The sequence below is a fragment of the Delphinus delphis genome, chromosome 15 (assembly GCF_949987515.2).
Source record: "Delphinus delphis chromosome 15, mDelDel1.2, whole genome shotgun sequence".
Taxonomy (NCBI): Eukaryota; Metazoa; Chordata; class Mammalia; order Artiodactyla; family Delphinidae; genus Delphinus; species Delphinus delphis.
The window spans coordinates 86,700,512-86,718,045 of record NC_082697.1 but is presented as its reverse complement, the minus strand read 5'-3'; the positions used below and the strand labels follow the sequence as shown (position 1 = coordinate 86,718,045).

Genomic DNA, 17,534 nt, shown 5'->3' with positions numbered 1-17,534 from the left:
TCTCCATGATGAAACATACACTGCTATAAATTATTTTTCTTTTGTTTCCTCTTTGTCCTACATGTAGACACTACTGAAAACTGACATTTGTAAAACCATGTGTAGATGGGAAAGGAAGGGGATTCGACAAAGCGTTTGCTATCAGAGGGTGCTGGGTCTCACGGGCCAGCCTCACCTGGTGGCCAGGCCACGTGCACGGAGCAAAACCGCCACGGCCTGAATCTCCCTCCCGCTCAACTCCGTCCCCTGAGGAAGAGCCCTGGGGGCAGCACCTGCAAAGGCCCCCCAGACTGGCGGAGGCAAAGGCCTTCCTGCCGTTCAGGACGTCTGCCACAGCGACCTCTCCAGCCCACTCCAAGTCTCCACGGCCATCGAGGACCCAAGGGCCCTTGAGAGCTGGTTCTCCTCGGAGGGACTGTCTGGGTCGACCCTGACCCTCCATCTGCAGCAGGGTTGGATCACAGGGCAACATATGCGACTAGAAATGAACTGAGTCTGTGCCCGGGGGGAGACAGGCCGCTATCTCGGGGGCAGCGGAGGCACCTACGCATGGAACGTCCTCCTGGGATGCCAAGGGCTGGCCCCAGGAGAGGTAAGAGCGGGCATGCAGGGAGGGGGTTCCAGATGGAGGAGGAGGGGCACCCAGTGGGACCCGGACCCAGAGGCGTGAAAACCGGGAAAGCAGGAAGCGTGCCAGGGTACACCGACTTTGGTTTCGTCAACTGATTCTTACGCATCTCTGTGCTGGGGCGACCCTAAAGCAGCAACGCACGGTCCAGCACCTTCGGGAAGAAGCGCCCGCGCTCCAGGGAGCCGGGGAAAGCAGGGCCAGGGCAGACCTTTCTGGAAGGGCCCTGGGGAGGGGGCAGGACCCCCCGCGGCTGGGCTGCCTACCAGGGGCTGCATGAAGGCTTTGGGTGCCCCCAGCACCAGTCCCGCCCCCGGAAAACCGCACCCCCGCCTCGCCCCGTGCCCCACGCCGGGACAGGGAGTCGGGCCGCTGTGCAAACAGACCCCTCCGTGCCTCTTCACCTGGCCCACCGGCCCCCCCGGCCCCCCAAGGCCCAGAGCGACAGCCACATCCTCCACGACACGGCGATGAGCCCAGGCCGGCCGGTGACTGTGCCCTGCCGGCCTCCTCGCTCACACCAGAGCCAGGCGACGGTGCTTCTGGCCGCGACGGGGGACCTGGGATACCACCGAGCCTCCCTCCTGGAACAAGCACTGAACAGCGGGCAACACGAACAGGATCCCAGAGAGACGGGGACCACGAGGCCGACCCGGCGCCCGGTCTGAGGAGAGTCCAGGACGCAGCACAAGCCAGGGGGAGGGGCAGAGCCAGGAGTGCGGGAGGCCGAGGCAGCCAGAGGCCACGGCACGGGGTGGGCAGGGGGCCCCTGAGGAACCCACAAAGCCGACGGCATACGCGGAGAAACGAGGCCCTCGGGCCGAGGACTGAACCACGAGGAAGAACGAGAGGGACCAGTGCTGCTCCCCGCAGCCAGGCTGCAGTCTCTGGGTCCACGGGGCGCTGGGCGGAGCCCTCAGGAAGGCATGGTCACCCCAGCAGAGCGCTGCTCCGGCACAGCCCGGGCCCCGCAGGGACCTGCCGCCTGCACTGCCCTGCGTCCCTCTGCTGACAAGGCCCCTCCCTCGCCGTGTCATAAGACGTCAATGCTAACGGTCCTCAAGGAGAGCTCGCTAATGCAGCATGACCTCCAAACAGAGACCGTGAGCTTCAGTTTAATTCAAGAGGGTGGCAGCTCATGCCCAGGCGGGGGGCGGGTACCCAGTCCCACAAAGCAATAGCCAGTGTGGGGAGCAGGGGACGTGCTCTCCCCTCCCCCGACAGCGACTCTAACTAACACGGCCACGGCTGAGCACCAGGCAAGGGTGCTCACGCACACGAGCTGCACACAAGCTTCACCACAGGAGCCCAGCCCCTGTCAAGCCCCACAGACGGTCATGATGGGGCTGAGGGCCCGGGCTTCCAGAGGTGCCCACACAGGGCCCTCAGCCCAGGGATCCAGGCTGCTGCCTCCTCCCCAGAGCCCCCATCTGGCAGGGCTCCCAGGGCTCCCAGAGAAGACAGGATGCTGAGAGCAGAACAGAAATCCTCACAACACTGTAAAGCAACTATACTCCAATAAAAATTAATTAGAAAAAAAAAAAAACAGGAGGGGAATCCTGGTCAAAGCACACTGTTCTGCTCAGCTCTGGACCTGTCAAGCACCCAGGAAGGTCTCTGGAGGGGCTGCTGCTTCCTGGTGAGGGTGGGAGGGTCTGAAATGGACCTCCCTTGTCAACTTCCATCCCAGCCTAGAAGGACACACCGGTGCAACAGGCCGCAGGCAGCCACCACTGGCTCACCCAGCTGCTGACCTGAGCTGGGACACACCTTCACCTCAGAAAAAAAGAAGCCCAGCTGCAGAGTTTCCACCCTAGAAGGCCATTTCTTGAGTCGGCACATTTGCTAAGAAAGAGAACTCTCACAAAATCCCTGGGGACCAGGGGCTGGAGAGATGGTCCAGGGTGGCTCAGCCACGGGTGCAGGGACGCCGGGAGCAAACCACGTCTAGGCAAACGCGCGGGGAGGCCGTGAAGACGCTGTGAACTCAGCGCGGTGAGCAGCAAATCGTTCAACGCTGCACAGTAAGAAAGCGGGAGACGAGACAGCGCTACGCCAGAGAGGGTCCCACGGAGACGCGAGGCGTCCGCGAGCCACAAGAACAGCCCGTGCTCAGAGCCGGGTGAGGGAGGGACGTCTGTCGTACGTGATTTCCCCCGTGGAGTTATGCCCATGACTTTAGCAGATAAATTAGCCAGTTTCTAGTCTGCGGCTGTTACAGTTTTGTGGGAGGGACCCTCTGGGGTTTTCAGTGTCCACGTCTCAAGTGCCCACCTTCCCGCGACCCCAGGTCACCCAGTGGCAGTGGACCTAGCAGCGGGGTGAAAAAGCAACAAGCAAGTAACAGGAAGGATAAAACACCCGGGAATAAAGCTAACAAGAAACGTGCAAGGCCTGCTAGAAGAAAACAACCATACTCAGGTGAGGTCGTGAGAGAAGCTGTGAACACGCGGCCGCAGGGCGCTCCAAGCGGGAAGAACAGAAGAACCGACCCTGCAGGGAGCTGGCGCTGCCCGTGGGAACCCGTCCACGCAGCACGAGTCCACCAGGAGGCCCACCTGAAACCTGGCAAGCGAGCTCTAGACCTTCCCTGGGACGGAAGATGGGAGAACACCCAACAAGATGCTGAGAAGGAAAATGATAAAAGGTTGTGCTGTGTCCGGTGTGAAAGCCATGCGGAGGCCCCGGTGACAGCGGCTGCGAGCTGTGCTCGTGCAGGGACGGCGGGCACTACCCCGCGCCCAGGCCAGCCGTCATGCCGCCACCTCCGCTGGCTGTGTCTCTAGGAGCCAGGCAGGGCCTCGCAAGGCAAAAGTTTAAATCACCCACGTTTTCTAATGAGACCTTTGCAAACTGGGCAAACCCCCAAGACTGGGTGCCCAGACTGGGAGACCCCGGGGACGCACTGCGTTCCTCCGCGTCCGCGTCCAGTTACTCAGCACACACTTTATCACCGCGTCCTGGTGCCGGCCCCGGGCGAGGCCCAGCCCCACAGGTTAACTGGCGTAAGGAGGCAGCGCGGTGCCCACGGTGCTCTCACAGGGTCTGCGCCCCACCGGCCACCTGCCTGCTCGCTGCAGCTCCTCCACAATGACCACCTGGGGGGCAGGACTGAACTGAGATGATCCGTGTGCAGCGCGCAGCCTGCAGTGGCTGCAGCGTCAGTCCCCAAACCACGCCTGTGCCGTGGACAACAGTGGTGGCGATGCTGATGGTCAGAGTGCACTCGAGCGAATGCGGTGGGACGACAGCGCGTCCACACAACGGGGCAGCAACAGGCACCGCTGCAAGGAGCACTTAGCTCCGTCCTGAGGGGGAAGCAGGCTCTGCGGGACTGGAGAAACATTCCAGGAGGTGGGAACAGCATGACGAAGGACATGGAAGGGTGAGAGGACATCATGTGCTCAGCGACAGCAGAAGGGCCTGGGGGGCCCAACAGGGAGGAAGTGAAGACGTCCACATGGGAAGGTGGGGAGCACGGCCGGCCGCACATCACAGAACAGCACAGGCTCCGCCCCTGGACGCTGCCCCAAACAGGAGACGCATTTAACGCCGCCCCGCCCCCGCCCCGCGCGCATGCTCACTTCCCTCCCGGGGGAGGAGCCTCGTCCTGAGACACGAGGGCCTCTGTGGTGAGGCAGCCAGCCTCCAGCCGGCCTCCGCGGGGCCAGCGGGAGAAGGGGCCCACTTCAGAGGCTCAACCAACACGTCCCAGCAAGTCCCTCGGGTCTTTTCAAACACGTGCACTCACGCCTCCGTGCGAGGCTCCTGAGAGATCAGCGTTTCTCTCGGGGTTGAGGAGGGGAAGGCAGGTGTCCGGGATGGAAGAGAAGGCGCAGAGGCTCCCGGGCAGGGGACCCGGGGCTGCGGGAGACCCACTCCTCATGGTGCCACTGGGCACCTCCTCCGATGAGCCTGACCCACACTCCTGCCAAGGACGAAGTTCTCCAGTTGTGCAGGACAGATCCAGACGTGAAATGAGTCACCACCACGCACTTAGGTGCTTTTAATAATTCACGGGAAGCAGCTGGCAGACTGCGATAAGGCCGGGTCCTCCAGTGGGGGGGGGGGGGGGGGGGGCGGGGGCACACGGGCGATGGCTGCCAGCGTTGAACAATGGAGGCTCGCACCCCCTCCTGGTGATTCACCGGCCCTCGACGCTGGGTTGATGATGATGCAGTGTCAGCAAGGCCCACTGCGGTGGGCACAGCCCCTGGCAGGGCCACAGGTGGTCTCGCCACCATCCTTGCGATCCATGCTCCAGCCCCTCGGAGCCAGAGCAAGCGCTGCTGGTGCTTTTGCAGAAGGAGAGCCCGGGAGGCCTGCGCGTTCCTGGACCCGCCTTGCGGGGCTGTCCTCAGGTGGCAGAACCTTGCTGTAGAGCGCTTGTTATCAGGAGGCCCGCAGCAGCCTCAACATGCGTAGCCACGACCACACAGCCCGCTTCGAGCTGCACCGAAGCAGGAGAGCAGTGGGGGGCGGGAGCTAGTCAGCCGGGCCGCGCGTGCTCTGCCCCCTGTCCGGGCAGTGCTTCCGGGAGGGGCCCTGGGAGGCGGACAGTGGCACGGGGCTGTGAGGGGCAAGTCCCCAGAGTCAGAAGACGAATATCCAGTCCTCGCTCCCTGAAGTTATAAAGTACTGCAGCACTCTTTAGAGTTAGGGTCAAGGGCTTCCCTGGTGGCTCAGTGGTTAGGAGTCCACCTGCCAGTGCAGGGGACATGGGTTTGAACCCTGGTCTGGGAAGATCCGACATGCTGCAGAGCAACTAAGCCCGTGCGCCACAACTACTGAGCCTGCGTTCTAGAGCCCGCGAGCCACAACTACTGAAGCCCATGTGCCTAGAGCCCGTGAGTCATGACTACTCAGCCCGTGAGCCACAATACTGAGCCCGTGAGCCACAGTTACTGAGCCTCCGCTCTAGAGCCCGTGAGCCACAACTACTGAAGGCCACGTGCCTAGAGCCCGTGAGTCATGACTACTGAGCCTGTGAGCCAGTTACTGAGCCTGCGCTCTAGAGCCCGCGAGCCACAACTACTGAAGCCCCTGCACCTAGAGCCGGTGAGCCACGACTACTGAGCCCGTGAGCCACAACTATTGAGCCCACGTGCCTAGAGCCTGTGAGCCACAACTACGGAAGTTCATGTGCCTAGAGCCCGTGCTCCGCAACAAGAGAAGCCACTGCAATGAGAAGCCCGTGCACGGCAACCAAGAGTAGCCCCCGCTCACCACAGCTAGAGAAAGCCCGTGCGCAGCAACGAAGACCCAACGCAGCCATAAATAAATTAATTAAAAAAAGAAAAGAAAAAAGAGCATGTTTAGTTAAAAAAAAAAGAATCAAAAAAATCCTTTTGGGCTTCCCTGGTGGCGCAGTGGCTGAGACTCCGCCTGCTGATGCAGGGGACATGGGTTCGTGCCCCGGTCCGGGAGGATCCCACATGCCGCGGAGCGGCTGGGCCCGTGAGCCATGGCCGCTGAGCCTGCGCGTCCGGAGCCTGTGCTCCGCAACGGGAGAGGCCACAACAGTGAGAGGCCCGCGTACCGCAAAAAAAAAAAAAAAAAACTCCTTTCTGCAGCCATGGCCGGCCTGATCTAATTAGGGTGAGGCGTGTCAACGATACAACTACAGCCAGGGACGTCTTTCCTTGTGATATCAATTGCATTTAAAGAAAAAAACATGAACTGTGCTCACACTTACTAATTATGTTTGCTAATTATCAACAAAAAGTCAGACCGCCTTTGTCTTGTCATCTGCAATTAGCTAAAGATGCTTAAATTTTTCTTTTTTTCTCTCTCCTTTCCTACCTAGTGAACTGACTCTGGGCCAGCAAACAGCAGGTCAGCAGCTGCAGGTGGGAGAGATGCTCCAGGAGCCGGGGCCCCGTTCGCAGCTGTCCTGGACAGAGGGCCTGGGGTTACAGTCAGCAGCCCCCGGATGCAGACTTCTCACCGTCCAGACCCAGAGGAGCCCCGCCCTCCCAGCACCGGAGACGCCCCCAGTGGCACCAAGGCTGTCACTGGAATGGGTGGGAGGGGTGACTGTGCCCGCCCCCCCGGGTCCCACAGTGCACTCTGGGCCACTGTCCCCCTCTTCAACTTCTTACTTCTCCATCCCCTCAGGGGTTTACATGAGAGCAGAAACCTCCCCCTAACCAAATGCATGCATTTTCTGGGTAATCTCACTCCCTGAGGGCTTGACTACAGACCTGTCAGGCTTCTAGCTGCCAGCCCCTGCACCAGCCTGCCTAGCCTTTATCTCCTCGGGGGCTGCAGGACACCCCTGGAACCAGTTCGGGAGGGAGAGCAGGGGTTCACACAAGCTCCTGGACTGAGTGTGGCTCACCTGCACTCCTGGGCCCCGGGCACCGCCGTTTCTCATTTTCCCTTTAACTCAGAAAAAGAAGGGGGAAGTGAAATAACACGAAATAAGCTAAAGATTAGACCATCAAAGGCAGAGATCAGACCCAGAGAATGAACTTGAGAACACGGGAAGGGGGAAGGGGAAGCTGGGACGAAGTGGGAGAGTGGCATGGACATACATACACTACCAAATGTAAAACAGACAGCTAGTGGGAAGCAGCTGCATAGCACAGAGAGATCAGCTGGGTGCTTTGTGACCTCTTAGAGGGGTGGGATAAGGAGTGTGGGAGGGAGGAGATGTGGGTATATATGCATATGTATAGCTGATTCACTTTGTTATAAAGCAGAAACTAACACACCATTGTAAAGCATTGATACTCCAATAAAGATGTTTTAAAAAAAAAAAAAGGCAGAGATTAAAAACCTGTCTGAGGAGACAGCTACAGCCCAGACCCAAAAGCAAGCAAGAAAGAACCAGCGTAAGGGGCCCACAGTGCCTGGCTTGCGCACACGAAGGCCACCGGCACCTCATCTCCGCACATGGCCGTCAGCTCAGGCAAGGTCAGGCCCCGCACTGCTGCCCGCCTCTGCAGGGTCAGTACCACTGGGACAAGGCATGTTTCATCCGAAGCTCCCCATGGAGCACGGTCCCCAAGGTCCCCCAGTGGCCTGCGCCGAGTCTGGGGACACCAGGCCTGTCAGAGGCTCTCCACCCTGGCTGACATCAGACTTGCCCAGGAAGACATGAAATGACACCCCTGCCTGGGCCCCCCCCGACCAGTTCTAACTTAATCGGTCTAGAGGAGGGAACAGGTGTCAGGATTTCAAAGCCCCTGGTGATTCACACAGGGACGGAAACTATACGGGTTGAAACTAAAAAAGAGCACAGGCTGGAAGGCACACAGCCCTGCGGCCCCGCATCCCTCGGGGTGCCCCGGCCTCCCCAGCTCAGCGTCCACCCTGGCCTGAGGGCCAGAGCCAGTGGCCAAGTGCAGCAGGGTCTGTCCTCCCTCTTGCCCGGGAGGCACCGGCTCCTATCCACAAGCCCCAGGGCCAGGGAAGGGCCGAGGCATCAGCTCCAAGGCATCCTCACTTCTCAGCCTTGAGGCCTCGGGCATCAGATGCCCACGCACCTCCTCCTGCCTCGTGCACATCACGGAAACACAGCCCGAGGGCACACGCCAACTCAGGCCAGCACCGAGGGGGCGACAGAGGAGACACAGATCACTGAGTCCTCAGGACCTCATCAAGAGGAAGCATCAGGCTTCAAGGACACCCCACCCCACCCCACCCCACCCTGGGCGGCAAAGTCGGTGGATGAGAAGGAAGCACGCTCCCCCCAAGCCCCCTCGCCCCCTCCCGCCCCGGGTCCGGAGGCCAGGCAGCTGCGCTCGCTGCTCCAGGCGCCCCCTCCCTCAGCCAGCACGCAGTCAGGCTGCCTTCCCACCTCTAGGACTTCCGCAGGCCCAGACGTGCCCCTGCTGCCCCAGGAAACAGCTCTCGGAGGCTCACTGATGAAATCCCATCACCGGGAAGCCCTGGGCTCCTCTCACGGCTGCCCTTACACACGGGACCTAGGGTCCCTCGCTGGACATGTCCTTCTCTGACTCTGAGTGGAACTGCCCCCCAGGACAGATGCCTCGGACTGGAGCAGCCAGGCAGGGCTTGGCTCGCTGGGTACCTACCCACCGGGAACACCCAGGTGCTTCCCGGCCTTGACTCGGGGACTCTGGACGCCCCAAAGCCCCCACAGCCCAATGTACAACTGCCTCTCAGACCGCCACGCTTCCCCCGAACCCGCGCTCCCCGATCCTCCCATCCCACCCCACCCCCGATTCCTCACCCAGCCCCCGACACTGAGGGTCGCAGCAGCGGTGGACAGAGCAAATTCAAGGATGTGTCTCTTCCACCTGGCAGTCATCCCCACTGTGCATGCCCACGAGAGGCAGGGCTGGGCGGCGCTGACACCGAGACAGGAGCCCAACTCCAGCCGCCAGTTCCAGTGCTCACGGCAGCTTCCCGGGTGCCCCCAACCCGGCTGGCGTGTGGCCCAGGCAGAGCAACTCGATGATGTGAGCAGATACCCCTCCCCTCCCCACACCTGTGGCCCTCCTGTGCCCGGGGCTTCATCCCCTCAGCGCCCAGACCAGGGCCAGAGCGGCTCACGGTTTCTACAGGATGAGGATGCCAGAAGGCCGAGTCCCTCAGTCCCCCAGTGGGTGGTAAGGACCCTCCAGGTACGGGGGCGCCAGCCAGGGCTCCGGGGCCGTGTCTGCACGCGCCCAGGTAAGGGCTCCCCGGCTGCACGGAGGGCGGGGCGGGCGTGATCTGACATCAGAAGGCAGCCCACAGCGACAGCAGAGAAACAAACGTGCCACAAAGTAGCCACGCGAGGCTGGAGAGCCCTGCGCTCAGCGTGCACACGCTCCGGGGCCCGTGGGGTCGGCGTGGGGTCAGCGTGTCGTGTGGCTGTGACCTGAGCAGGAGATGCACCGCCGTCCCCACCTCAGAGCCGGCTGGGGGGAGCCCCGCAGTCTGTGCCAGGGGTGGAGGGGGTGGGTGTGTGGCCTGGGCCACGGCCAGGGGGCCACACGCCTGTGCCTGCAGGGCAGGTCCCGACGCTCTAAGGTACCCAGGCCCTGGGCTTCCCTTTGGCCACAAGGGCCACCAACCAGGCGTGTGCCTCGGGGACTCACCATGTCGGCTCTTTGTTTCTGGCCTCCCAGCTCCTCCAGGGCCTGTGACAGCTGAGCCTTCAAGACAAGACAGAAAGTGGGTCAGTGGGCTTTCTCCTCCTGGGGTCGAAGCGACCACCCCTCCCCCACCTCTGCCACATCCACTGCTGCCGGGGGAGACCCCGAATTCCCACTGTTTGGAAAGAGGGGCCGCAGGAACGTGATAAGTCACCAAGTCCGCCCCAAGCCTGCCGCCCGAAGGGGAGAGAGATTCGGGCTGCAGTCTTAGCGCCCCTGGTAAGAGGCCGGGGACCGGGCCACAGTCCAGCAGGCAGGAGGCACTGACCAACCACAGCGCTCCTCAAGAGGGGACCAGGACAGCGGGGGTGGGACACAGTCGTCGAGCCGCAACGGGGACAAGATGAAGCAACGGGCGCTGGATTTACCCTCCCTCCCGAACCAGCCAGAAAACCAGACGAAACCCCGGAAACAGTGGGTTCCCGGCCTCCACGACACACAGGCAGCACAGGGCTCGGATCTGAGGGAAGGAAACGGGAGGCGTGGCCCCCACCGCCCGGCTCACAGCCCCGCCCCCAGCCCCGCCCCCTGGGGCCGCGGGGCGGAGCCGGCGGGCGCGGCAGGACTGAGCACAGGAGGGAGACCGTGTGAGCGGAGGCCTCGCCGGGGAAGACGTGCCCGCGAAGCTGCTCCACGGCCCAGTCACGCGGGAAATTAAAGGCCGACAGCACCCAGTGTCGGAGGACCGGAGCAGCTGCGGTCCACACGCGCCCCTCGGACGCCCGGCACGGGGTGTGGGCGTCGCGTACCCCCGGGGACCCCGCTTGAGCCCTCGCCGCCCTGGGCCGTCGCCTCACCTGGGAGAGGAGAGCGAGGACGTGGCGGCCGCCCACCTGGTGCTCACTCTGCACTCAGGATCCCGAGGCGGCGGTGACGACGGGGACCCCGCGGGGCGAGCCTTCAACGGGGGGCTCCGCCTGCAGCGAGGACCCCAGGGAGCAGGGGGCTGGCGGGGCCGTGGGCCGCGTCAGAGACTGACCGTCAGCCGCTCCTCACGGCTGCTCGCGTGACCGAGGCCGGGCGCTTCCTGAAGGGACGGCCTCCTGGAAGAGGCTCGGGGAGGCACGATCCCTCACGTTACGTCCCGCCCTGGCCAGGCTGCGTGCAGGGGAGCTGGGGGGGCAGGCACATGGCGGGGCTGGGGGGGCGGACAGGAGGAAGGGAACCGGCCGTCCCGGGGGCAGCACACCCCGGAGCAGGCGGGAGGGGACCCGTGAGCGCAGGGCTGCGTCAGGCCGTCCGGGGGCATCACACTCCTGCCAGACCCCAGGCGCGAGCCCCCGGCCCACGCACCACGTGTGACCGGCAAAGGGGGCACTGAGACCTCGCGTGGCCACTTTGATCTCTGAGTGAGAACTGCTGCCCACACCCGCCAGCGCAGGAGCACAGGAGCGCAGGCGCAGGGGAGAAGCCGTCCCTGCAGCCGGATGCAGGCAGGACAGGAGGCCGCAGAGCCCAAGGCTGCAGGTCTCATGGACAGAACGAGACCAGAGTCTCAGGCCCCCTGCCTCTCGGCTCCACTTCACACACAGGCTTGTGACAAAGTGGAAAGATAAAAGAGGCGAGGAAGCCGGCCGGTTGACAGGGGCCCGTCCAGGCAACGGCCCATAGACACACCGCTTCCACCTGGCAGCAGCCCCGAGGGGCAGAGAGGGCGCCTCCCCACATGGACGTCAGCCTGAAGGCAGGAGTGAGCCACGCTTCCCATGGCCGCAGAGCACGTCGGCACGTAAGCAGGCAGGCAGCGCACGTGCCGGGCTCGGCCTGGAGCCGAGGCTCTGCCGGGAAGCCCTGGCTCCTGGGCAGCCTGCAGGACGGAGGCCTTCACCCCTCAGAACCCACCTCTGCAGCTGAAGCAGCCGATACCTCTCCCAGACCTGGAGCCCGCCAGGCCCCACTGGTGCTCACAGGGCCACGGTGGTACTTCCACAGTGGACCTGGACCCCGTCCTGGCTTCAACAGCTAGTGTGGTTACCCTGCAGGTGATGGGCCTAGGACCACAGCTGCAACACCCCTGGGGACTTGTGGGAAGTGCAACGTTTCAGCCCCCCATGCCCCAGAGCTGGGGAGGACCCAGCAGATCTGTCTTCACGAGCCCTCCTGGCCACTCAGGCCACTGCAGGGGTGAAGCCAGACAAGAGAGATGAATCCCAACGTCTCTGCGTTCCAGCCGTGTGACCTGGAGCAGAGGTCTGGACTGGGAGCACCACAAGGTGAAGGAGCCGTTTTCAGCGGTTATCCCCTCACAGAACGTGGATTTAGACACAACCACCCTCGGACCCGAACAGAACAGATCAACAAAACTAGGAGCTGTTTTGTTGTTGTTTTTTTTTAAAGATAAGCAAAATTGACAAACCTTTAGCTAAACTAATTAAGAAAAAAGATAAGGCTCAAATAAATAAAGTCATAAATGAAAACATCACCAAGGATACCATAAAAACACAAAGACTCAAGAACTACTGTGATCAACATTATACACCAAGAAACTGGACAACCTAAAAGAAATAAACTCCTAGAAATATACAAATAATCAAGAATGAATCGTTAAAAAAACAGAAAATATGGACAGACCTGTAAAGAGTAAGAAAAATCAATCAGTTAAAAAAGAAAACCAAAAACCTCCCTACAAAGAAAGGCCCAGGACCACATGGCTTCACTGGTGAACTTTACCAAACATTTAAAAAAGTATTAATACCAATCCTTTTCAAACTCTTCCAAGAAAAATCGAAGAGAAGGGAACACTTCCAAACTAATTTTACAAGCCTAGCATTACCCTGATACCAAAGTCAGACAAGAGAAAAAAAAAAAAAAAGACAAAAACCAAAACACCCACTGGCCAATATCCCTGATGAACACAGACGCAAAAATCCTCAGCAAAATACTAGCAAACTGAATTCAACAGCACATTAAAAGGATCATACACCGTGGTCACGTGGGATTTATCCATGGAATGCAAGGATGGCTCAACATGCACAAATCAATCAACGGGATACACATTAACACAACGAAGGATAACGCGATTATCTCAAGAGATGCAGAGAAAGCATCTGACAAAACTCATATCCTCTCATGACAAAAATTAATTAGGTACCAAAGGAATGTACTTCAACATAATAAAGCCCGTAGCTAATGTCATATTCAACCGTGAGAAGCTGAAAGCTTTTCTTCTAAAATCAGGAACAAGGCAAGGATGCCCACTCTCACCACTCATATTCAACATAGTACTGGAAGTCCTAGCCAGAGCAATCAGACAAGAAAAAGAAACAGAAGGCATCCAAAGAGGAAAAGAAGAAGTAAAATTGTCGCTCTGCAGATGTTATGATCTTATTTATAGAAAATCCTAAAAACTCCACAGGAACCCTGTCAGAATTAATGAACAAATTCAGTAAAGTTGCAGTGTATAAAATCAACATACAAAAATAAGTTGCATTTCTATACGCTAAGAATGAACCATCTGAAAAAGAAACTAAACAGTCCCATTTACGACAGCATCAAAGAACAATAAAATATTTAGGAATAAATTTAACCGAGGAGGTAAAAGATCCATATACTCAAAAGACACTGAAAGCAGACACTGAAATGACACAGATAAATGGAAAGACATCCCGTGTTCGGGGACTGGAAGAACTAATACTGTTCAACTGCCCGCACTACCCAAAGCACGCTACAGATTTCATGTAATCTCTATCAAAATTCCACTGGCATTTTTGACAGAAATAGAAAAAAACAAACTAAAAAGCTTCTGCACAGCAAAGGCAACAACAAAATGAAAAGTGACCTATGGAATGGGAGAAAATATTTGCAAACCGTGCATCAAGGAGTTAATATCCAACATATATAAGGAACTCATACAACTGAATGGTTAAAAAAACCCAAAAGCCAATTAAGAAATGGTGAAAGGATCTGAACAGAAGTTTTTCCAAAGAATAAAAACAGCCAACAGGTAAATGAAAAGATGCTCAACATCACTAACCATCAGGGAAATACAAATCACAACCACAGAGATATCACCTCACACCTGTTAGGATGGGTATTATCAAAATGACAACAGACAGCAAGTGTTGAAGAATGTGTTGTGCACTGATGGTGCGAATGTAAGCTGGTGCAGCCACTACGGGAAAGAGTATGGAGGGGACTCAAAAAACTAAAAATAGAACGTGGCCCTCGCCCGTTGCCTGTGGCCTCTGCACGTCAGATCCGTGTCCAACCGCAGAGGATTCCCAGAGCCCGGGTCTCTGGTATTATTTTCTCCCTGTTTGCCTGCCTTCTGTTTTCCATTTATTTAGCACGTTGCTCATCTTGTAACTCTGTCTCAAGATTTTCCAGTTTGTTTCATCTGTGCTTTTTTACAGGAGAGTCATCTCAAGATCCTTATATAAGGGGAGCACTAAACACTTTCACAAGGAAGAAAAAAATCTGGATCTGGTGAACAACGTAGGGTTCAAAAGCTGCTGTTCTTCCTGAAGCCAAGCCCCCCACGGCCAGGGGACGGCGACAGAAAGGCTGTGACGTGCGCCCTCACAGAAGTCCGGGAGGAGCGAGGGAGAGGGAGCAGTGTCGCGCCCACCTCCTCCTAGGCTGGGAGTTGGAAATCACTGCTGCACTCTGAAACTGGGACTTTCCACAGACCTCCATGCAGCAGCCAGCAGCACCATAATCTGTTTTAATTAAATAAATTAGAAAAACACATCAGGCTGATATCTTGAATCAAGGTGGCATGAGCCGCATATTTATAGCCCTGTCGACAGAGGAGGATTCATGACACATGCTACCGACTTCTGCAGCCGCTTTATTAGATGGAATAAGTAAAACCCGTGCAAAACGGCACCAGAGTCGGGCTGCTGGGATCCTCCCAATCTCAACACTTCTGCTTGGTGGTACTCAGATGTTTTTGCTAGAATCAAAGCATGTTTCCCATTAGAACTGACTGATTAAGCTAAATGGGTGAAATGTAATGCCTCTCTAAGAAGTGGATGCATTTTTCAAATTCCCTGTGCCCACATCTGTGGGTCCCGCTCCTTCTCCAGCAAGTGAAAGGTAGGGCCGACGGAGCAGCACGCCCCCTGTACCTGTGAGAGGGCGCCTGCCGTGGGCACACCAGGGGCTGGCCAGGTCCCATGGGGCAGGCGCGGCAGCTCTCACGTCAAGCAGCAGGGTCTCGGGGTCCCAGACAAGAGGAGCTGGAAGAGGGGGCTGGCAACTACAGCCTGCCCACAAATCCAGCCCACCACCGGTTTTATCTGTAAAGTTTCACTGGCACAGAGCCACACCCACCATCTACTGACGGCCCATGGCTGCTCCTGAGCTATACAGCCGCAGAGCTGAGGGGCTGTGATCAAGACCACGTGGCCACACAGCCCACAGCACTCACTGTCTGGCCCTTTACAGACAACGCCTGCTGACCTCTGCGTGAAAAGCAACAGGAGCTTGGGGGTGAGCGAGGAGGTGGAGAGAGGCCAAGGAGGAGAAGCGGGCAGTGGAGGTGAGAGGATAGAGCAGGGCAAAGACAGAAACAGACAGACACAAAGAGAGAACAGAAAGAAATACGGAAGGAAAGGGAAGAAGGCTGGAGGGAGAAAGAAGGGTGTGGCGGGGGAGGGGCGGGGAGAGGGGCCCTCACCTCCACCAGGCACCCAGAGCCCAGGGCGCCCCGACCCTGACGCCCAGGCAGCGCTCTCTCAGGAGGGCGAGGGACACTAATCTGTCTACACCGTCAGGCCCGGGGGCTGTGGGGACGTCTTCCCTGCACGCACCTGGCTGCTCCCGGCGGTCCCCCAAGACAGCAGAACAAAACGGGGACCGTGGGGCTGCGAGCAGTGCTCTGCTCTCGTCTGCGCTGCCGCGTGCCCCCAAACGGTGCTTGCATCACAGCCTGAGGACGGATGAGTCGCCTGGAGGCTCTGAGGAACCCTTAACAAACGGGTTCTATGAAGTTACATAACTTCCTACCATCTGTCAATACGTGATGCTCAACTAATAAACTTCTGCCAGGCAGCTTGAAGCAGCTTCCAGAGGCTCCAAGTGCGGGTCGTTCTCCGAGACTCTGAGACGTGAAATGTTACTGTTTAATAGAACAAGAAGAAGAAAACTGCCCGAAGGACACCAGCCCCGCCCTGCACGGCTCGGCTCCGGCACGGGGCCACTCTGACCTGGAGGGTGAGGTCAAAGCCAGGCGCCTCTGAGCCTGTCCCCTCTCTTGAGGCCGTAGGAGCAGACCCACAAGGGACGGCACAGGGGCCTGTCCTGCCCAAACCCCAGCGTCCAGGCTCCAGCCTCCTGAGCCGCAGGCCTCTCCCTGGCTGCTCAGGGCCTCAGAGGGGTGAGACAGGGTTCAGAGAGCCTGGGTGCCCCCCTGCAAAGGGGCCAGGCTGGAGATGGGAAGCGGGTCTGGCCCGGGGACCCCCAGGCTGCCCCAGAGCCTCACGTGCATGCAGAGAAAGCATCCGCCCGCTCCTCCCCCCTTACCCAGCACCCCACCCGGAGCTGCACAGAAGCCCTCGGCTCTACCAGGAAACTGCTGGGACTGAAGGCAGGTCAGGCCAGCACCCGGGTTTTGTGACTTGCCTTAAAGGAGCACGCCTACGGGGCCTTGTGGAGTGAGGACGGGGGGCGGGGGGCAGAGCACTTGCAGGGCTCCCTCCACACGGCCCATCACCAGCCTCGCGGTTCTGGGCACAGAGGGCACCGCCTTCACACCCACTTCGCCCTGGGCTCCTCCCAGCTCTTTCCTGAATCCAAGACTTCGCCCCACCCCCGCCAGCCCCCTTCCTGAACCCCTTCCTGTTCTTCACTAATGGGCTTAGTTCCTCATGTTGGGGTCACATTCTCCCTAACCCAGTCCTCCTCCTGGGATGAGACCCAGTCCAGGGGAGCCGCCAGCGGCCACCAGAGGGCCCCCCACAAGAACCCCCGCCCCTCCCCCGGGGGATCCCAGGGCCAGCGGGGGCTGGAGGCAGGCGCTGATGGGAGGTGGGCGCCCCCGTCAGGGCAGCACACCCTCCAAGGTGCTCGGGGAGCCCCCCTCCGGGCCCACGTGAGAACAGCTGAGACACTACCGTGGGGCGGCCCCCTGACGGCCCGGCTGGGCGAATCCAGGGAGCTCGCTGATGGGGTGACGGGGCCGCTGGCTGCAACGCTCAGGAATGAGGCGAATATTCCCCAATTTGCCCAATGTTTCCCATTTCCCCAATTTCTCCCCTTCTACACCATACTCCCTCCCACCCTCCGGACACTAGAGAAAAGCCTTCTGCCGTGTACGTGTCTCCCCGCACCTGTCACTTCTGTGCCGCTACCGAGTGCTGGGAGAAACCCCTCGGGTCCTGGAGCCCCGGCCCCGGCCCTCTCTCCTCGGGTGCACAGCGAGGTGGCCGTGAGCGGTCCGATCTCTAAGAGGACAGTGTGCACCACCGGCAAGAGAACGAGGGCAGAGCTCCCTGGAAGGCCGGAGTCCCACACGCTCCCTCTTACTCCACGCTCAGTCCTAACCCTAGAGCCAGGCCTGACGGCAAAGGCCCCTCTGCTCCAGCAGCGCCAGCTTGAACATGAACTCGGGCGCAGGGTCCTTCCTGTAGGAGGCTCTCTGCGGATCCCGCCAGCCCAGCCCAGCCAGGACCCCTCATCCTCATACTGCACCGGGCAGCTGGCTCCCCCCAGCCCCCCACGGAGGCAGCTTCTCCCAGCCAAGCTCCCGCAGCTCGGGGCCAACCCAGAGCCACACAGCTCCAGTTCCCAGTGGCTCCTAACTGGGCGGGGGGCTCCTGGGGGCCTATGCTTGGCGGGGCCTGGTACAGATCAGG

General features: G+C 59.4%; 1 protein-coding gene across 3 annotated transcripts in view; it reads right to left on the bottom strand.

Annotated features, from left to right (window-relative positions):
- Window positions 1-17,534, bottom strand: part of MAD1L1 (mitotic arrest deficient 1 like 1) — a 315,793-nt gene that overhangs the window by 111,012 nt on the left and 187,247 nt on the right. For all 3 annotated transcript variants that reach the window (XM_060032547.1, XM_060032548.1, XM_060032550.1), the window contains one exon: window positions 9,682-9,738. In XM_060032547.1, coding sequence (XP_059888530.1) covers window positions 9,682-9,738 — 57 coding nt within the window. The remainder of the gene's footprint in view (window positions 1-9,681; window positions 9,739-17,534) is intronic.